The sequence below is a fragment of the Theileria equi genome (genome assembly GCF_000342415.1).
Source record: "Theileria equi strain WA chromosome 4 map unlocalized gcontig_1105316255041, whole genome shotgun sequence".
NCBI classification, from domain to species: domain Eukaryota; phylum Apicomplexa; class Aconoidasida; order Piroplasmida; family Theileriidae; genus Theileria; species Theileria equi.
The window spans coordinates 973,727-994,382 of record NW_004668225.1 but is presented as its reverse complement, the minus strand read 5'-3'; the positions used below and the strand labels follow the sequence as shown (position 1 = coordinate 994,382).

At 42.0% G+C, this 20,656-nt stretch overlaps 11 protein-coding genes across 11 annotated transcripts; 4 read left to right on the top strand and 7 right to left on the bottom strand.

Moving 5' to 3' along the window:
• Positions 1-348: 348 nt before the first annotated feature.
• BEWA_049090 (hypothetical protein) lies at positions 349-1,053 on the bottom strand (the record flags this gene model as incomplete). Its single annotated transcript, XM_004831837.1, has 1 exon — positions 349-1,053. One exon carries the CDS (start codon positions 1,051-1,053, stop codon positions 349-351), a length of 705 nt encoding a protein of 234 aa, XP_004831894.1.
• Positions 1,054-1,613: 560 nt separating this feature from the next.
• BEWA_049080 (choline/ethanolamine kinase, putative) lies at positions 1,614-2,806 on the bottom strand (the record flags this gene model as incomplete). The annotated part of the gene is made up of 1 exon (XM_004831836.1): positions 1,614-2,806. Exon 1 carries the CDS (start codon positions 2,742-2,744, stop codon positions 1,614-1,616), a length of 1,131 nt encoding a protein of 376 aa, XP_004831893.1. The 5' UTR covers positions 2,745-2,806.
• A 906-nt stretch (positions 2,807-3,712) lies between these two features.
• Positions 3,713-5,239, bottom strand: BEWA_049070 (hypothetical protein; the record flags this gene model as incomplete). The annotated part of the gene is made up of 1 exon (XM_004831835.1): positions 3,713-5,239. One exon carries the CDS (start codon positions 5,237-5,239, stop codon positions 3,713-3,715), a length of 1,527 nt encoding a protein of 508 aa, XP_004831892.1.
• Positions 5,240-6,799: 1,560 nt separating this feature from the next.
• BEWA_049060 (hypothetical protein) lies at positions 6,800-9,787 on the top strand (the record flags this gene model as incomplete). The annotated part of the gene is made up of 3 exons (XM_004831834.1): positions 6,800-6,944; positions 6,981-9,050; positions 9,261-9,787. The coding sequence occupies 3 exons, from the start codon at positions 6,800-6,802 to the stop codon at positions 9,785-9,787; spliced, it is 2,742 nt and encodes a 913-aa protein (XP_004831891.1).
• A 508-nt stretch (positions 9,788-10,295) lies between these two features.
• On the top strand, positions 10,296-10,787 carry BEWA_049050 (signal peptide containing protein; the record flags this gene model as incomplete). The annotated part of the gene is made up of 1 exon (XM_004831833.1): positions 10,296-10,787. One exon carries the CDS (start codon positions 10,296-10,298, stop codon positions 10,785-10,787), a length of 492 nt encoding a protein of 163 aa, XP_004831890.1.
• A 124-nt stretch (positions 10,788-10,911) lies between these two features.
• Positions 10,912-11,340, top strand: BEWA_049040 (hypothetical protein; the record flags this gene model as incomplete). The annotated part of the gene is made up of 2 exons (XM_004831832.1): positions 10,912-11,172; positions 11,206-11,340. 2 exons carry the CDS (start codon positions 10,912-10,914, stop codon positions 11,338-11,340), a joined length of 396 nt encoding a protein of 131 aa, XP_004831889.1.
• Positions 11,341-12,654: 1,314 nt separating this feature from the next.
• On the top strand, positions 12,655-14,961 carry BEWA_049030 (conserved hypothetical protein; the record flags this gene model as incomplete). The annotated part of the gene is made up of 1 exon (XM_004831831.1): positions 12,655-14,961. The coding sequence occupies one exon, from the start codon at positions 12,655-12,657 to the stop codon at positions 14,959-14,961; it is 2,307 nt and encodes a 768-aa protein (XP_004831888.1).
• Positions 14,962-15,075: 114 nt separating this feature from the next.
• BEWA_049020 (signal peptide containing protein) lies at positions 15,076-16,399 on the bottom strand (the record flags this gene model as incomplete). The annotated part of the gene is made up of 1 exon (XM_004831830.1): positions 15,076-16,399. Exon 1 carries the CDS (start codon positions 16,384-16,386, stop codon positions 15,076-15,078), a length of 1,311 nt encoding a protein of 436 aa, XP_004831887.1. The 5' UTR covers positions 16,387-16,399.
• Positions 16,400-16,898: 499 nt separating this feature from the next.
• Positions 16,899-17,935, bottom strand: BEWA_049010 (hypothetical protein; the record flags this gene model as incomplete). The annotated part of the gene is made up of 2 exons (XM_004831829.1): positions 16,899-17,825; positions 17,930-17,935. The coding sequence occupies 2 exons, from the start codon at positions 17,933-17,935 to the stop codon at positions 16,899-16,901; spliced, it is 933 nt and encodes a 310-aa protein (XP_004831886.1).
• Positions 17,936-17,947: 12 nt separating this feature from the next.
• Positions 17,948-19,309, bottom strand: BEWA_049000 (hypothetical protein; the record flags this gene model as incomplete). Its single annotated transcript, XM_004831828.1, has 1 exon — positions 17,948-19,309. The coding sequence occupies one exon, from the start codon at positions 19,307-19,309 to the stop codon at positions 17,948-17,950; it is 1,362 nt and encodes a 453-aa protein (XP_004831885.1).
• Positions 19,310-19,646: 337 nt separating this feature from the next.
• BEWA_048990 (signal peptide containing protein) lies at positions 19,647-20,579 on the bottom strand (the record flags this gene model as incomplete). Its single annotated transcript, XM_004831827.1, has 1 exon — positions 19,647-20,579. One exon carries the CDS (start codon positions 20,577-20,579, stop codon positions 19,647-19,649), a length of 933 nt encoding a protein of 310 aa, XP_004831884.1.
• Positions 20,580-20,656: the final 77 nt, after the last annotated feature.

The following is a 20,656-nucleotide window of genomic DNA, read 5'->3' as shown; positions in this document are numbered from 1 at the left end:
ATTTATAAAGGCCTGTTCTGATTATTCCCCAAACCTACAGGAAACTGTAGTGTCTACAAGGGTGTAGGAACTAATCACGCACATATAACAATCCGGTACGTACGGGGTAGGTAATTTGTTGCCAGTGGTACTATCTGAGTAGGTATTTGCAGGTTTAGATAAGTTTGGAGGAATGGAAGGGTAATATTCTGAAGTCCAAGAAGATGTTTTATTTTATCCTTATCATCACTATTTTCTGGTCGGTTCGGATCCGCCTTTCCAACTTCGCTCCAAGTATCTCCATCTTTATTATTTCTTCTGAACCACTTTTCTCCATCTTGTTTATAATGAATTAGAAGAGGTATCCCTTCAGAGTATGGATAGCTGTAGACATTGATATAGTCGATGTTTAATAGATGGTAACCCAACTTGATCATTTTCATTATCTTTAAACCTTGTTATAGATGTATTAGCACTACTTATATAATGTTTAAAACGCTTGTAGTTATATAGAGGCACTGGTAGAGAGGATACAGCAATCCACTCACAGACACAACCTGGACATTGGTAACTACCCCTCCTTGAAAGGTCCATAATATGAGCTCCATTCTTTTTACAGTTCTGCTTGTTGAGCCTCTCCCTGAGAGTACCAGCTGCATCTGTATCCTTCTTCCATGTACTCCATTTGTTTCTATCAGTATTAAGTGCGTAGTATGAGTGACTACCCGTTGTTGGCTTAAGTTCCAGTAAAAGAGGCTGATTATGATTAGTATCTCCACTCCAGTAATACACGGTTACACTCTCCCATCCTGAAATGTTGTCAGGGAATACAGTTTGAGGAACGCCATTATGTGCAATACTTTTAATGCCAACACCTTGAAGAGTATGTGTCAACTTCTTGTACGGTCCATATTTTATAGGATAATCCTCTTTTTTCAAAATTACCTCTTTATTATCACTCTTATAGTAGTATCTTCCTTTACTATCTACTTCAATATTATTACCTCCTGGATAGTAGCCCATGTCTATAGTGACAGTTCCACCAATTCTGTCACTCATTGACCCCGTACCCATCTCAAGATTGAAATGTTTTGGAGATGGGTAATAAACGTCAGGTAATGCATGGGTACTTTCTAGGATGTATTGCTGGCATAGTCTCGTCGAACTTATGCATTCAAAGGTCTGCCAGAAACAAGTTCCCTATCCCTGTCCTCTCATATTCCATAGACAAATTTTTCAAACTCATCAGTTGTCCCAATGGATACTTCCGTAGCCCATCTCTGCCATCTCAAGACTGTCCAAAGTCCAGACTAGACAGCTCAATGCCTAGCATATCCTTGGTTCCCAGTAATGGTCCATACTCTTTATACTCACCATCATTCCTATCCTTCTTTCAGTGACGAGAATCTGGAGAATACACAGGCTCCTATACTGCGTATACTCGCCCTAGTCCCTCATACTTCGGAACTTACCATTATACCTACGGTGTACTTTAAATTAAAACTACCTTAACACATCATCTTGCCATCATAGGGCAAGATCTCGTCATAAATGTGCTCCGGGGCCAGTGTATCGTCGCCAAAACTCTACATGCATATTCCCATTGTCCCCACCGGCGATTTAGGGGAGAGTAGCTAGAGAGCGTATCCCAGTCCGCTTTCCTCCAGCACCTTTCCAAAGAGACTAAACTTAACCTTGCTGTATGAGAGATAGTCGAAATCACTGTCTACATCGGGTCTAGCGGCCAGGAGGATGCCCCAAAGGGACCAGAGGAGCACGGGTCCCAGAGTGTGAATCTCGACTGATTTCAGAAACTCGTCGATAGTCTCAGAGTCAGATGGTAGCACATTTGATCCAGTGGCTGCAGAGAGATATACACTGGCGAAAAGAACCTTGAGGTCCCTGGAAAGCTCAAGCGACTCATCAACTCTAAAGGACGGAGACTGGTCCACGTAGCAGAATGGCATATCCGCGAAAAAGTTGGCGACATCATACCCGGCATAATTGAAGCCGGCATAGTCGAAATCAATGAAGCGCAGCCCAGTGTAAGTCGCTACAATGTTTTTAATATGCAGGTCATTGTGGCAAAAGACGACCTTGTTGGAGAAGGACTGGGACGTCTCAGAATGCTTAGCAATAACCTTCTTGTAGACATCAAACGCCCTGTATAATTTGTCCACGTCTACGTCCATTCCACACTTTTGTACAGCCACTTTGACATGCGGGAGCCACCGCTCAACTATCCTATCAACCATTGGTTTCCTGCTCCAAGACGGCTTGGCGACTACACTAACTGTCCTGTGAAACTTGCCCAGGATGGCTGCAACGGACGTGAGTAGCGAGATGTTCTGCAAAGAGCCCGTACAGAGTATGTACCCGTCCAGCCACTGCTCTATGCGTCCTCCTGGAAACGCTGCCACAAGTCTGGGAGAGAACTCGTGGGAGCTCAGCAGTTCAAGCACCTCGTTTTGACACTCCATATCGAAGGAAACGAGTTCATCCGGGTATACGAGTCTCAGCAACACTTTGTGTGCCCCCAACGAGTCCTTCCTGGGTTCAAGCACCTGGACCCTGTAGACTCTGTTTGTCATTGCACTCGTAATCTTGTGGACCTGGATGTCCCCGTGGCCAAACTTGTCCCAGAAGGGGACGTACTTTATACAAATGTCCTTCAACTCGTCAGAATCATCGACCTTGACCATGTAACTGCTGGCCGCGGTGGCGTTGCTCATCAGAGTATTTGGAGACAGACATTCGGAGACCATTCTAGCTAAACTCAGTCAAGAATGGTCCGCAGGAATTGCAATTTTACGGGTGGAAGAAGAATAACGAGTCTTCCTGCCCAGGTAAAGGAGCGTATGGGGAATACACACCGCCGTGGATTACTCTCTGCTCGTCCACTCCCAGGTTTCTTCTGAGCATTCTTATGGACGGAAGAGGTGTGGTTAGAGGGAAGAAGGGGAACTGGGTGCCAGGAATAAAGGTGTGCCCATCCAGCCCCGGTCGTTTGTCCTTCCATCTAATAGCACCTCTTCCACACACCTCAATGACTTTACCGCGGTAATACCAATGGCAGAAAACGTCAGTACTTATGGAGATGGCGTTACATGGAAGAAGACTGGCTCTCCTGCTACACCGTGTATTCCTTGGCCACCTCCATGGATTCCGTTCCTACGGAAGGCTGTCTATGGGAGTACCAGGTAGAATGGTAAGTAGGACTGTAAGGAGTAGTGATGACTATGAGATGGATGAATGAGGTACAGCTACTGGGCATCATGGGAGAAACTGTAGTTGCTCATGGACAGGTCAGAGTGTGCATAATGAATGGGCTTTAAACTGTAAAATGAAATGGGAATATCATGATTACTATGGTATTACAACAATATGAACCATAAATGGTTTGGTACAGAGGAATTACAGGGAATACATAGGGTCAGTCTAGGCAGAAGGAAGAGTGAGATTCTCTGTATGTACGCACTTCCAGTAGCTAATGCATAGAATTTAAAATAGTAGGAGTCTAGAGCTCTGAATAGTCCTAGTATTGTCTCATGAAAACTGCTGAGAATTGAGATATGGAAGCCTATTTGTTTCAGGGGAAGAGAGTGGCCATGACACATCTACATGAATAGAGACAAAACAAATTATTCGTGCATTTCTGCACTGAATGTGAATCATGAATATAGTGTGATGACTATAAGCTGGAGATGTCAATCTGCATGAAAAAGTTATGGTACTACAAGGGGCGTCGTCTACTGGCCATGTAGGTTTTCAGTGATGGCCCAATCCTCCATATTAGAAGACTAAGAATTACTACACAGACAATACCTCCTACTACTCCAGCGGCTATTACTCCGGAGGGGGTAGAATTTCGTTTGGCTGATGTGGGTGTTTTACCAACATCTTTTGCTGAATGATTATGTATGTGAGCCTTGTTTTCATGATGACCCTGTTCATTCTTTGTGGTTGGAGATGGACTCCGTCCAGCATGTGAAGACGGTGCATGTATTTGTTTCGGTGGTTCTGGAGTAGGGGGATTTGGTGGTAGTTGAGATTTAGGTGGTTGGAGAGGGTGTTTCTTCTTTAGTTCATCAAGTTTGTTCCGAAGAGGTTGTCCAGTAAGTTTACCAGTTCCTCCATCAGTCCATATATTCGCATCTTTAGTTCCTTTGCAGAAGTACTTGTATGTGTTACTACCACTTGAGCTCAGTTCAATCAGGAGGAGGTTTTCTTTTTTCTCAGGATCATCTCCATAGTAGTATGCTGAGACGCTGTCCATAGGGGTCTCGGGAGAAAATTCTATACCACTAAGCGATGCCTTATTATAGGTAACTTGAGTAACTTTAAAGGGTCCACCACAGAGAGAATGCTGATATCGGTAGTAGCAATAACCTATGTGACTACTTCTTACAGTTATATTTACTTTAGCAGTTTTATCAGCGTATGATGCACTAGCTTTCATAGATAAATCTATAGTAATTTGAGGAGTAGGAAAAGTAGAACCAGTAGGAGTAGGATCAGTAACAACTTGAGTCCAGGTATTTACATTGCCACCGTTTCTTCTGAACCACTTAGTACCAGTACCACTAACTTGTTGAGCGATTACGATAGGATTATTACCAGACTTATTCCAGTAGACCTTGACTGTTTCTACACTCTTTAGAGATGGAAGTCCAGCTTGCCAAGTACCAGTATCCTTAAAGCCAGCCAGACTCAAACCGGAAGTAGCAATCGTATGTCCGTAGTAAGTACCCGGGGAGTATACGCGGATACTTTTGGTATTACAACTAGGACAGCTGTAAGTAGCTTTATCCTTCTTAGAGAGATCTACAATGTGGGCTTTGTTCTTAAGGCAGTTTTGTTCATCTAGTTTTTTCCTGAGATCTGGTGTAGCAGTACCATCTACTTCCCAGTTATTAAGACCTTTAGGATTAGTGTAGTACTCATTTTCTCCTTCGCCAAGTTGAATTAGGAGAGGGTTGCTGAAGCCATTGTCCCCTGACCAGTAAAAGACTGAAACACTAGTATGACTTTCTAAGTTAGGAAACGTTTTCAATTCTTGCCGCTCCTTCTTAATACTCCCTATTTTATATTCCCCTTTCAGACTATGTGTGATCTTCCTGTAAGTCCCTTCTGGGTCAGGGTACCATTCATCCGTCAGATAAACTCTTCCACCTGAGTTATCAATATAGTAGTATCCGTTTTCATCTTGTCCTACTCCTCTTCCAGGATGGTTGTTAATGTAAACAGTAACACCACCCATTTTAGCCGCTTATGTTTAATCAGAGCCTGCTTACATCAAAATTTTGTGTAGATAGACAAAATGTGTAAAAGAACCTATGGGGATTTATAAAGCAATTTGTCCGTCGTTTATAGTATCCTATGCACCCTTTAGAGGTACTATACTGGTAAATATTCACTCTAAGATTTTTATGGACAAGGGTATATATTACACTCCATATCTGTCCACTCATCTAGTCCATAGTTTAGATTTGCATGCATGACTGGAACCCAAGTATCTCCTCAATAAGTCCATAAGTAATCCCATGTAATCTTTGCAGATGCCGTCTACGGATCTATAACGTGTATTGTCATAAAATAAGCCACTTTCATCACATAAACAGTCTACCATGATGCAATGAAATAGATGACTTTATACTTTCATATAGACATCCTATACTCACAAATATGACATTTTGAATGCTAATGTTTTTCATAAGACAATTTGTGGTAACATTTAGAGTAACAAGCCCACCCATTTGACGATGGGTAGACATCCTCTCCGGAATGGGCAACTGGATGATGGACATCCCTCAGGACTAACTATCGCTCTCTGTGACCATAATACGTAGCATGAAGGGAGTTTAAATTCAATCACCGGAGAATAATGATCATTACTATGGAAAAAGGCACCGAGAATAACTCTTTTCACTCGCCCAGACTTCATGCTATGCACTAGACAAACCATACTCCGTTGGCTACTCATCTTCCTTACAGTTGAATAGTCCACATCAATTCCTCGGGGTTGACAGTACACCACTTGCAGGTCCTTGGCCATTTTGGCTTGGCAATCGCCTAGATGGCTCCTGCAGTGGCTCTGCACACCAGTTTCACTCTTATGTCACCCATAACATTAACAAAAAGATTACACATTTGCACTGGGTGGCCATTGAGGCCAATTTTGTGCCCCCGCGGCCGAGTCCACACACGGCGAGTTCAGTTGACGGTCATTTGGCCAAAATGGAGCGCGAGTCGATAATTTTGGAAACTGAATCCGATTTATGCAGCCAGACGGGAAACCTAAAGCCCTTTGAAAGCAACAGAAGCGTCTCGAGCCAAGACACAGCAGATGCCAGCCAAGAAGACGGTAAGTAAATGTAAATGGAGCGTAGCGGAATGAATGCGAGGTATACGAACGGAGTGAGTATAATGTGAGCTATGAATGGGCGAGTATACGCCAGTATGGGAGCTCTTCTATCTAGTAGGATTATCACTGCGTAGGTCTCTAGACCGAAGCAGGTGACCTACCGACGTCAAAGACTAGGGAGTTTGTCACTCTGGAATGAGTGTAACGAGTGGAAGAGTGATAGCGAGTATACGGAGTATAGGAGCCCGTGTATTCACAAGTCTATTGTGGCTGAAAGGAGCGATTAAGACTACAAGCTTAGCAAAGCGTCTATAGAAGGATAGAGTGTGGTTCATACTGCTAAGCAGTGAGCTAGTTGTGAAGGAGTCTATCTCTACTGTCTGCTCCCTTTGGTCGCATTGAGACCCTCATGGATCTCAGAGTTTTGAAGGAACATACTCTCTATGAATATGGAGGATGAGTACTGGAGAGTTAACGTTAAATGTACAATGTAGTGGACCAACATGTAATTGCGGTAGTAGCATACTCGGAATAACTGCCAAGAAGGAGACAAATCTACCATCTGTTACAGGTTTTGTTGCATATACCCATGAAATTAAGGGTGAGGGTGTATTCACCCTAAATAAGAACCTATGAGGTGGTGATAGTCTTGAGGGTGAATATAACATCTCTGATGTTACAAAAGTCTCTGTCTACTATTGGGATGAAGATGATGGTAAAAGTGATGCTAAACCTCTTATCCTGGAAGTAGTTAAAAGCAAGAAGATTAAAGATGAAAGTGAATACTACTATAGGCACGATACAGGTGAGCCTGAATTAGGGAATGAAAGTGAGACTGTTTGGAAGTATCATGGAAGCTCCGGAGGAACATCATTGCAGGCTTTGTTAGATGATAGGAATCTAGGCAGGAATAATGTCTTTCCCATAGATCTTGATCAGCCTGAGAAGAATCTGGAAATTGACTCTGATCGTTCAAAAAATAAAGGTATAAAATCCGGCGGACCTCCTACTCCGCTTGCTGGAAGTGACTATATTGTTACGACATACAAGATTTCTGATCAGACTCTTAAATTATCCAGAGTAGAGTATAATAAGAACAAGATCAAAGAAATTCCGATCCCCGATGATGCACTTGATGGAATACGGCTATATTCATCTTTGGAGATATCAAAAGTGCCTGTAATGATTGAGCTTGCTGGAGCTAATGGTGGAGACTCTACCTTCTATGCGACTAAGGATACAGATGGTAGAAATTGGCAACCTGTTAATGGAACTGCAAATCGATTCTATAATGGTAAAGAAATTGGTAATCAAACACCCAAAGAAGCTTTAACAAATAAGTTAGACGAGGTGATTTGTACTTATCACAAGGCAGTTACTATGGATATATCGTATAACAATTCTACAAGTCATGCCAACAGCAAAAACTATTGTTGCAGTGGTAATCATAATAAGGCCTTTGTTGAGTCAAAGACTGCTTCCTGTACTATACATAAGAACTCAACTCCAATTACAGCTTATAAACACTCCATTAATGGTCCTAATCTGAAGCTTGCAGGTATTAAATTCTATCTTAATAATGATAGTTCTAAACAGAATAGGAAACGTGTAACATCTAGAAACATAAACCTACCTGCTAATGGACAGGTTGACGTCTACGTATTCTACTGCAAAGATAATCCGGTACTTTTCTATGTTGACAGGGGATCGTCTGGTTCTCCAGGATGGTACAGGAAGCAGAAAAAGAAGAGTGGTTATGATTCCAAATGGAAAAGGACAAATCAGCTAAATAGTATAAACCTTTCAAACTTTGGTAGTCTTACCTGTGGGCAATGGAGGAAACTCAAGAAATATTTAGAGGAACGTGGTTGTAAAGGCTTACAAGACTGTCCTGAATCACTAGGACGTACTGAAGAGCCTGGAGAACAAGTACTAGACAACGCTGATGAACAATCTAGTGAGGAAGAGGAGGAAGACAGTAAGGGAGAGGATAATGCCCTTGTTAGACCTACTGGAGTTGTTGGTAAAGCTGATGAAAAGCAGCAAAAATCTCTAAAAGCCTCTGAAAAATTTGGTGCTACTGGACGTCCTGGTCCTTCTGGACCTCAAGGTAAGCCTGGACCTGCTGGTAAAAAGGGTGATACAGGAGACGCTGGACCTAAAGGACCTGACGGTAGAGCTGGTGATAGAGCTAGTCTTACTGGACCAACCGGACCTTCCGGTGATAAAGGAGATGATGGTGAACCTGGTAGAGAAGTTCTGACCAATCGTGCAGAAAGTGAAAACTCTAGTTGGGTAACATCACTTACCTCTACAGTTGGAAATTTTTACGGAAAAGCAGTTTACCCTCTTAGATCAGTTATAGATGGTGGAATTGGATTAGGTATTACAACTACAGCTCCTCTCCTGGCTTATGGTCTTGCTATAGCTGCTCATGCTATAACAGAAGTACTTCCTGGTGATACTATCAAAGATGAAAATGCTGAAGCTTCTACTCATAAACCTACTACTGATGGTCAAACTGCTACTCGAGGCCCTCCTTCTGATTCTGAATCTACTGAAGGTAATCCTGAAGACTCTGGTGATGAAGGAGAAACTGTTTCTACTACTTCTGATACTGCTCCTGATACTCCTCAAACGGCTTCTCTTGGTTTTATTCCTGCTAGTATGGCTGGATCTGCAGGGTCTGGCGCAACATTTTTTGCAGGTTATAAGTTCTATACGAAATATAAGGGAGATCCTTGGGTTAGACAAATATGAGACTCTATGGAGATACTCTCTATGTTCCTATGGAATCTATACTGACTAGTTGCTATAAGTAGTGCAATGGAAGAATGAATGAGTAGGATAGTATGACCCAAAAACTTTCACATTCTCTATACGCTCACATCTACACACTCATTACACTTACATTTAGAACTTCCGGATGGCTGGGTGAGGTGCGGAAAGGGCCTGAGATTTGATGTTCCTCTGACTCCAAGATCTGAAAAGCCAAAGGGGGCATACTTGGACTTTACAACTCGCGAGGTTATTTCTGGGAGTCGGTTGCACAAGACCCTAATGAACCTTGACAGAAATGCGGCCAGAGAGGCCACTTCTAGAGTCGTCGCTATTAAGGCTACAAAGCCACAACCGTTTAGAAAGAATGTCCCAAAACATCAGTTGGAAAAGTCGGAGAATCGCAAGGCAGTTGACCAAAATGTTGAGGCTGCGAAGCAGTCTGTCCTACTCCACGTCGAAGGACTAATTAGGTACGTTTTTCCGCAAATAACATCATGCATCTCAACATGTAGAAAGTATCGGCAACTGGCAGTGGACGCCGTGGAAGCCGCCAGAAGTGAGCGAGAAAAGTGTATTGAAGAGTGCAAAGCAGCCTATTCCACAGCATACGGCGCATGCATAAAGTACGAAAGTGACCTCAAGATGGCCGTTAAGGTGAGCTAATGAATGTATGGAGTTGAGCTAAGAGTACGACTGCATGGAGTCTCTAGAATGAGGATTGATGAGAGAATGTATCACTATGGAATGAGTCTAACGAGGTGAATATAATGGCACTATCTACTCCCTATAGAGGTCCTGGATGACCCCAAGATAGACCCCTTTTTACATCTCCCATGGCTCTATACTCAAAACATGCATTTAGCTCTGTAAAATAGCGTAAATAACGAATAGGACGGACGATGGGTACTCTTTATCAACGGTTTTCGTGGACAGAGTACAAATTCTTCTCGTACAGACCATGTAGAGACACTGGAAACTACTTTCTGGCGCCTCTTAATTTTTTTAATTCCCCATTTGCTCGTCCTGCGGATTTACCGACTGTTATCCTCGCTTACACTCCATTATTCGTCCGAACATTTGTGTGGGTGGGGTATGCATGCGCAAGATTCTACGGCGATTAATTTGGGCTGACAGAAAGGTGAAGATAACCAGAGGAATATTCAGACTCAGAATGATGATGACTGCTATTCTGTATGTACTACTTTTGACAAAAGTTGCGAAATGCGGGGATAGGAATGAGAGTGACGCTGGAATATATGCAAATAATTTGACTAATGGGGGATCATATGAAGAACCCGAACGTGATGTAACGCTAAACTTTTCGAGTCCAGATGAGGAGGCGGTACATGTAGAAAGAGGAGGAATTAATGGTGTACTGTGCGCCTTCTTTTCTCCGAATAATGGGTTTGCCATCAAGGAGGTAACCTATGGCCCAGAAGTAATTTGGAACGCGGATGAAACCTCAAAGTGCACACGGGCTGAGCTCTTTACGTTTGGACCATATGCGGTCTCTGTCATTGGGCTAAATGATGATGGAATGCTAGACTTTAAATATTATGAGAAGGAAGCAGGGAGATGGAGATTGGTCACACCCTTTACCTTTAATCTTCGGCTCTATTCCATGATGGCCAGACATCCTAACCGAGCTCCAGATGCAGGGTGATGTATGTTCATAGAGAAGCGGAGAATCTCTTCCGAAGAATGAGGGACTAAGGCGACTAGCAGGAGCTCTGTGGCGAACAAAGTGAGCATGCAGAGCAATGGCGACATATGGGAGTATAGAGACCATGGAGGACACAATTACATTTATGAAAAACATACAACCACCTCTAAACACAACACTCATATCACCCATTCAGAACGCCATAAATGACCTTCAAGAAAACGCAGAGTCGTCATACAACACCGCGATAACGGAAATGAACTTTTACAAGAACCGTTGCAGGGAGCTGGAACTCGGCAGTGGAGATAACTTTGAAGAACTCGTGCAAAGGCTCTCCAGAGACCACAGAGTCCCCTCGCTATTCCTATGCGAATCAAAAGCAAAGGTACGGTTATGCAGGCAAATATTTAATGTACAGATTGCTGCAAGGTTCCAAGAGTTTAAAGACTCTCTTTTAAATGAGCTGATGTACGACATGGAGTCTAAGGACTATGTGATGGATAAAGAGAGTGCGGACGAGTTCGTCAACTCCGCCATCAAGAGTCTGCTTTGACTCCATTTCAGCTTGTAACACTAGGTTTTATCAAGGGAATGATTTTCCATTTGTACATTAAATTCGTTTGGACTACATCTATTCGGTAGAGGAGAGTTTTTATCATACCAATGATGATTACAGCGGGAATATCGGTTAAGGCCAATGTATTTCGGATGGACGGTTGGTCCTGAGGAATCTAAACGGTACAGTTGTATTGATGTCTAATCTTTCTCTTTAGGCTGCAAGGTAAGCGTGGATGCTATTCGTTATTGTAGGCATTACTCATGGGTCTGGTTGAATGTGCAGTCCATGAGAGGGGAAGGAAGTGTATCAGGGTGATTATCGCTGTTTCCTCTTAATTCCTCCATGGGTGGTCCATAGTATGGCAGGGAATCTTCTTAAAAGGATGTTTAGAATTTAGAGTAGTGGGATGTAAGATTGTTGATGGAGACAGAAAGGAATTGCGGAGGCATATATCTACACATTTTGGGGGTTAGCTGGTACGGCTAGTATAGAGGCGCTAATGCAGAGTCTTTCTAATGACTACATATGACAATGTAGTCAGAGGATAAGTATGGATAATGTAGTATGGAGTAGGGAAACTTTGGAATCTCAAGTTATGGTACCATAGCGGAGACTAGTGGAGGATGACCCCTGAAACCCATGGAATAGATGGATAACTCATCAAATTTATGAAGAATCGCCTGGGAATGGGCTAGAATGACTTCTTCCTGGTGTCTCTTGGTAGGGCTCTGAAACGAGTACACATTTCGCCCAAATTAAAATGTGCAATTGTTTACCATAAATTCTCATCATTTACAGCTTTACATTGTGAGTATCTCGTCTGTATTTTTGGATTTTAATGCATGACTTCCTAGTGGGGATAAATGTCCCTCCTTTATTATCGCTAATACGGTTACATCTTTTATATTCTCCTACACATACATTCTTTAGCTCAATTTACAACGGCTTCCTCGTGTGATTTGGCTAGGAGCTCTTTCCATACGCTTACTGGATACCCGATGCAAAAGCCAGGTACTATGAATCCTCGACTTTTTTGTTTCTAGGGCAATATAAAAGTTACACTGGCACACCCAGATACACCAAGAGATCCTCGGCGAAATATGCCAATCGAGGGTGCATTCGGAGCCTTTTCCGCGGACCATGAATAGGAGGGTTTTCAGGCGTGAAATCTTCCTCCACACCGCTGGGAATTGCAATCGCCTCCAAATATTCGCAGATTCTCAGGTTTAGCATCTGCGAGATTCCTTTACCGTATGGAAAGGTCTGTTTTCCTATACTCTTCATTAGAGGATCATCATGAATTCCGCAATGTTACGGACATTTGCACTCTGCTTTACTTTACTCTTGTTCAATATTAACGCCATTTTGCCCTGCAAAGGGTCCAAGGATCTCGATATCGACATCACCAAGCCTGCTTCCTCATCCATTGACGTGTTTGAAAGGAAGCCTTATGGGATACCCTCGAGGGTGTACGTTGCAAAGGATGGTTACAGGATATCATCAGTGGTAGATGGAGAGAGTCTCCTGTGGAGACAGTCCGGCAGTCATTCCTGTAGTCACGCCGTTGTAACTCTGAAAGACGATGGGTCGCTAGGCTCTGCCAATGTTTACCTTGTGGATGGCGACGGTGTAAGGATGCCCATCTACTTTGCCAAGAATGGTGGAGCATGGACAGAGACAAAGGAAGAAGACTTTTACGACGCGTTCCACCAGAGGGTATTAAAGGAGACGCTTCTTGAGTCCATTGAGATTGACATTGAAAAGAGGGAAACATGCGACAAGTACTTTGTCACAAACACCTCCAACTTTCCATTCCTTGTCTACACTCCAAACGTCGGCTATCGCATATCGAAAATCTTCAACGGCATGACAATTTGGGAAGCAAAGGATGAAAGTGAGAGATGCATCTACGCATCCCTGTACCCAAGATATGAGCCGAAACTGGCGTATCTCATCGTCTCTAGTTGGCACGGACAAGAGAATGTGTACATGCACAAAATAGACTACGAATGGGTGCCCGTACAAGGTGATGAATACAGAAATGCTTTGGAGAAATATGGACTGGATCTGTCCACATTTGACAATAGGGTGATAATGGATATCTCCAACATTGACCATACGAAATTCCAGCCCTCGATTTTCCCCGTTCACAAGCGCAAATATTCCCTGTACATACCGTCCCCGGGGCATACACTTGTCAAGGTGATGGATGGCGGAGTCACTCTCTGGGAGTCATCCGATGGAGAATATTGTCTGCACGTTAACCTTTCTGAAATCGAGGGAGAGTACCGTATTTTCTACCTCTTTGTATACGGTCCTAAAGACGGACGTAGGGTCATATACGCCAAAAAGAAGGGTGACTTGTGGAGGTTTGTAAGCAGGCGTGAATACTATTCTCTTTTTACTGGACTGAGTGGTGGTGAACGCACTTGCAAGAAGAGTCAACAAAAGCTCCTTGTAAGCAGTTTTAGGAATAAGCAAGGCCTACGGATTGCTACCTATGCCTCCAGAGTGGAGAATGCCAAAGCAGACATTATTCTCGTCCATGGATTCCGCGGATACTTTATGTCTGAGTTTTGTGCTTCGAGTACGGAGTGGAATTATAGACACTTTGGATACGACCTCTCTCCAGCCGCTAATCCTCTGGGTTATTATACAGCTCCTTTGGAGCCTCGTAATGCGGATAGGTATAGGCACTTTTTCGAGCGCCTGGTTCTACATGGGAATCTCTTGGACGTTTCGCCCAGATACGAATATGAAGGTAGCTTTGTAGAGGCTCTAAACAGATTTGGCTACAATGTCTACGGATTTGACCTGCAGTCTCAGGGTTTCTCTGAGTCGGTCGGAGATCTCAGATGCCACGCAGGAGATTTTAAAGACCATGTGCATGACGTCCTACAGTTTGTCAGTATCGTCAAGAGGGGCAAGTTTGATGACCCCTCTGAAAAGTGGGACAATAGTAGCCTCTACGAGAACACTCCCACGGATAGAAGGACATTCTTGCTAGGATTTTCAATGGGAGGAAACATTGTTTTTCGGGCTGTGCAAGAGTTTCACGGTAATGCTGAGAAGGGAGCCAAATTCCTGGACGGTATCATCGTCACCTCTGGAATGCTAAACCTCGACAACCACATTACCAACTGGAAGAAGGCGCTCTCTTTATATACTCTAAAAGTGGCGGCATTGGCCATGTCAGAAGTTATTAATCCGTATGAAGAATTTTACAATTATGGCGGACACTTTGAACCGTTCCTAAGGTACCATGACCCTTTGCAATACACACAGAGAATCACATTTGGTGCACTCAATTCTCTCTTTGAAGCTTGTAAAGCTGTAAATAGTAGTTGCAACATGAAGCACTATCCGAGAAACCTACCAACGCTCCTCATTCACTCAAAAGGAGACGATATATGCAGCATCAATGGACCTAGAAACATTGTAGAAAACTATTTCAAGGGTAACAAGAATGTGAATCTCGTAGAACTTGAGGGTACGTTTCACTTTTTAAGCTCTCCAGAGTCCATGGCAGGTGTAATGCCATACCTGCTGAATTGGCTAAATGAACAGTCAAAGGTGGCTGTCGGTAAAAAGACAAAAGTACAGAATGAATTTTGAGAGGACAATGCAGTAATTTTTAAAGTCACTTCTATATCCACTAGGCATTTTAATCGCAACATGCTAGACTTACAAGATTATGATCCTTATCGAAACCGTTGATATACTTTGTAATTACTGTTGTAACTCTGAAAGGGTGCCAACACGTTTTCCGTCTTTCCAGATGGTTATTTTGTTCTTGAAATACTGAAGCTGTTCTGCTGTCTTGAGTTCTTTGTTGGATTCTGCAAACTTGACGTATTGGAACTCTTTTACCTCTATAAAGTATTCAAAAACGTTTGTCAGCATAACAATGACGTTTGCATTGAAGTCCGTCGAAAACATATCGTAGACTTTAGAGAGCAATCCTGATGATTCTGCCCTAGTGAGAAACATAACACCCCTTATTGGTTTCGTTGGTATGTCTATATCAATGTTGTTTTTACCACGCACGACGTATTTGAGGTGGAATGAATTGCCTGCTGATGTAAGATGCAGCGTAGCTACATAACCCTTGAGTTCTGAATAGTGGCGTGATGTGATTTCTGTATTTATAGTAGCACCATTTACTGTTTTCATGTTCGGAAATCGGCACTTTCCACTGTATTTACCCCTGTGACTTATCACTCCAATATCGATAAAAACACTACGACCCATTCTGCAAGCTACGTATTCTACTAGCTCTGCAATGTACGACCTCCTCTTGGGGTCATTGCGTTTTGGTATCTTTACAGGCGTCCACTTGTTGTCAATGTACGCAAAGGTCACATTCTGGTCAGTTACCAACTCGAAATCCAGCAGTAGAGGGATTTTGTTCCACTTGTAAACGTAAATGTTGAGCAGTTCTGAGCCCACAGTAATGTCGATTTCGTTTCTTCCCTCCACGATCTTTCTAGCAATAAAGGGTCGAGCCGTGTGACGATAGATCGTATAGCCCTTCAGGTCCTCGTTCTCCACGGTAAAAACTTGAATGACGTTGCCGTTAGTGACGTACCTCTTGTCCTTGGCAATGTCTATTGTGATGCTGCCTCCCTTTTTGGTGGCACCAAAGTCATCAAGAGTGGATGCCTGCTGGACCAGTCTCCCGTTCCCGTTGTTCCACAGAAACACCTGGGAGTTTTCCAGGTTCAGAGTCAGCATATCTGGCTTGTTGTACCTCCAGTATACCAGGGAGGAGAGAACCAGTTCGTCTCTAAAGGGGAATAGATCAGCATGAATGTAGTGTCCATCTACCGTAATTTCTGAGAGCTTCGAGGGCATGTCCAGGGCGTGATGGTAGAACACTTGACCGTCTCTTTCACATTTTTCCACTTTAACCTCGTGATTGTCACTGTTGTAAGGGTCCTTTCTTCCAATGTCTAGACTTATCACGGGGTGTTTGACACTACCAGCCCAAATACCGGGCAACACAAGAGATAAAAACAAGATATGGCGACTTGTCACCATTTCTACAAAATGTGTAACAGTTTTGGTGAATATCGGCGAGACTATTTGCACACACTTATAGGGTTACCCTCCGTGCATTCTTCTTCCTCCGGGAATATTTAATGCCATTCAGAGCCTTATTTTCACATATTTTCAGGAAGGTCAATCGTCCATGATACCATTGGAGTGGATAAAGTTTTGGTTAAACAGGGACACCCGTTTTAATTCAGTTCCCACCAACATCGTTGCACAATCACTTTGTGGGAAGGCATGAAACTCGCAAGTACCGTAAGGGGAAATGGCTATTATGGACCGTTGACGTTGTCTAATTTGTCCTCCATGTGGTCACATAGCTCACTACGTTCACCATAAGACATTCACCAAGGGCAGTAAAAAGAACAAGCAAGTGATGGAAGTACTCTCAAGACATGTACCTCTATAACAAAACGAGAATGGTGTACAGCAAGAGTTAAGGTTAAAGACTCTCTAGCATTCCAGTATACCAACAAGAGCGTAGTCTAGAGGGGAGTCTACTATACAGCAGCATTAAAAATAGCCATTACCCTTCTAATTAGACTCCAGCCAGTGTTAAGTGTATAGTTTACTGCTTCAGCGGTGGCCAATGGAGTCATTACACCTGTGGCAGTATAACCTGCTATAGCTCCTCCAGAGGGTCCCTCACTTTCTCCATTTATTTTCTTCAGAAGTTTAAGAATCTTAGAAGAATCATTGTCACTAAATGGAGCATTTTCCTTTACTTCTTCCCACTCGTTATCATCTTTTGTTTTTCTTTTATACCAACTGGTGGATAATCCCGGAAGGTAGATCAAGAGAGGACTTCCACTGTTTTCAGGATACCAGAAAATCTTTACATTACTATACCCCTTCAATGATGAGAACCCTGTCTGGTAATCGCGTTCATCTTTGAATCCAGAAATGGAAGTATTTCCTCCAGAAATTGTATGTCCATACAATGAGTAACCAAGCTCACTTTTATCAGATGGTGATACAGCAATGTTAATAGAGCTACAACTAGGACATTGGTAAGTATTGTTGGTACGACCCTTCTCAGAGAGATTTATGATATGACCTTGCTTTCTCTTACAATTTTCCTTGCCAAGGGTCTCTATAAAATCACTAATTGGTCCTGAATGGGGAATCCAATTATAACTATCACTCCATTGATAATAGTTATTCCCCTCGCCGAACTGAACAAGGATAAGGTCGTCATATGTATGATTATTCCCATAGTAATATGCCGATAAACTGTCTATAGAATAAGCACTTTTAATGTTATTTAGGGCAGTGTTTTCTCCATAAGTAACACTTTCAACCTTAAACCTTGCATTATTTTCTGCAGCATGTATAAATTGGTAAAATTCAGAAGCATCAACCTTACTCCTACGAACGATGAACTGTGTACCATTGGAATCCTTTGGGGTATATGTGCTACCATCTGACTGAGAGAAATCTATTGTAACATTTAGAGTCACATCAGGATATTCAACAAGTTTCCCCTCCAGACTTCCCAACTCTGAAGGTTTTATTTGGTCACCATTCTTACTAGCATGTTTAATGACATTTAACATATCAGTTGTACTGAGAGCATATCCTGGCCATTTGTTCTTTTTTGTCTCGGGAATAATAATGTTGTTGAAGATTGATATTTCTCGTTGCCACTAGTATCAAGGCAGAAAAGCTCTATGAGAACTGGGTCACTATATAAATTATCCTTACAGTATACGTTTAATCCACCAAGTAGTGTACCATAGGGAGGAAGTTGCTTTTCAGTTATATCTCCTGAACCTGTCTTGATGCTCTTCACTGTAAAACTAGGAAATGTATGGGCATGTCTTATTACAGAATAACTCTGAACCTGAATTTTCTCTTTAATGTAAGGAATATGCACTCCCTCCGAATAGTATTCTTTCGTATTTCCTACAGAAGTGTCTATAGTCTTAGTAAGGTCAATAATGAGATCCTTGGTAAGGTCCTTCAACTTACCACTTACTGTAGGAGGTAGGCCGGAAACATCAAGTTTGTTATAGTCAACGATGTTGTCCAATATTGCTTTAATATCACTGTCACCTATATCAACTCCTGCAACTCTGCTAATGTCCCACTTATCACTATTATTGGAATTTTTGGAGAGGTAATAGTAGCTATTTATGTACCTTTCTACGTTGCCACTAACGTTAACTTTCAAAGTAACTAGTAGGGGGTTTGTGTAGTCATCAGTTTTCTGGTATATATAAAATTTTCCGAGTGGGTCGTTTGGGAAACCACCATCCAATGTCATAGATTCACTATTAGGAAGCGTAACACCTTTAATGTAGAATGGTTCACTTGCCATCCCATGTTCAACCCTAGAATATGTATTATCTATTTCAGTGGGCTCACTGATGGTAATATTTTCATCCGTTACTTCAGAGTTATAGCTTTGTTTTGGTATTTTTCTAAGGTCAAATATCACAGAACTTGATCTCCATAGTTTATCCTTAAGTTCTACGGACAAATCGTTATAATAAAGCTTCTTGTCATCTTCTATCTTTTGTAGTATTTCCTTAAGTTCAGGATCTTCACCAAGTGCCCGACCATCCTTTGTCACAAAATCAGCAAATTCTGTATTGCTATTTGTATTGGAGATAGCATTGTTATTAGTATAGTAGAAGTGTTTGGTAGTGGTTTTTATGTATATTATAAGGAGTTTCTTGTTCCCATTCTCAAAATATGTTACAACATTTTTAACGTCTGTAATAGGTGTTAAAACTACAGTGGAAAATCGTGTATTTTTGTATGATAAACCAGTTAATGTAAATTTTTCAGCTCCATTTGTATAGTAATACGTAGTATATTTTCCAAGAAAGTCTTTTTCAGTACCTTTTATTCCATTTCCTGGACTCTGGTATTTTTCTGGATGTATATCTAAATTTACTTTACTCATACTACATTTTAATCCACATCTATACTACACTTGTTCCCCTCTATCCTACTCATTCATCCTTCCATAGTAATAACCCATTCATGTCTCAACTGGTGTGAGCAGAATTGTCAGTATGGATGAATGAATGCTTACTAGGGATGAAGGATCTATGTATGAAAAAACAATACACAATAGGCATGACAAAGACTATAGGTCTAAACAAACAAGGGTACAAAATCCATGTAGGACTACCTCTACCTATGCAGTTTATTTTTGTGATTAATAATTAGTATATCCATCCATGGGATGAACGAGTTGTCTTTACATGGTTGTTTTAGTGTACAATTAAAGCGCTTTACTAGGGTCCACCGAGTTGATGAGTGGTATTAGACTTTGAAGCATTATTAGGAACTCCTCTCATTTCATCAAGTTTCTTGAAGAATTCCTTCTCTTTTATGTCAGTCCACTTGCTATTCTTTTTCTCATACCAGCCAAATGTAATGATATATCTCTGTTCTGCATGTACTCTCATGAGTCCATGGTCACCTTTAGAGTGAACCTCGCAGAGGAAAGATCCGAAACTCTCATTTAATACGCATATTTCTTTACCGCCATCCACAACTTTTTCTATGGAATAGCCTTGTTTAGTGGCGAAGAAGAGAGTAGTAATGTCATTCTTATTCTCCTTTACAAGCTTAAACTTTTCATCACCTTCCTCGAGAGATGAAATGTCCAGAGTGAACTTTTTTGGAGGATCTGTATTTATCTTCAAGGCATCAATTTTCTTTCCATATTCTGTTGGCGATCTTTCCCAACCTGACTCATTGCCATTGCTCCCAGTTTTTTGTTTGTACCTGAATATTTCCCTGTATATACTAAGATCGTGTATTTCAACTAGTATCATAGCAGTGCCAGTACCCTTGATAAATGTTATACAATACGTGCATATTTCTTCAGGCGTTGTATTATATCCATCTTCACCTTCACTGAACCTAGATGCCTTCCATACGTCTTTCCCACTATAATTGACCTTATTTATATCTTCTTTTGGACCAACTAGATAAACCCTTGCAGGAATTCCATCAATGCTTAGATCTACCGTCTTGTAGCGAGAGTCCGCAAGAGAGGCAAGATCTAGGGTTTTGGGGTCTTTTGGTGGAGGAAGCTTAAGGGGCTGTTCCACTGCAATAATCTCTGCATCCTTGTCATCTGTTTTACTTTTCCCGCTAAACCAACTCGCGCTATAGAACCTTACCAAGCATGCCGTCCAGAGCAGTACCAGAATCTTCATTTTGCGATATTGAGACTGGGAAGGTAGAAGAAGAATAGACAAAATGCATGGGATGAAGAAGAGATTCTCTGTAAAAG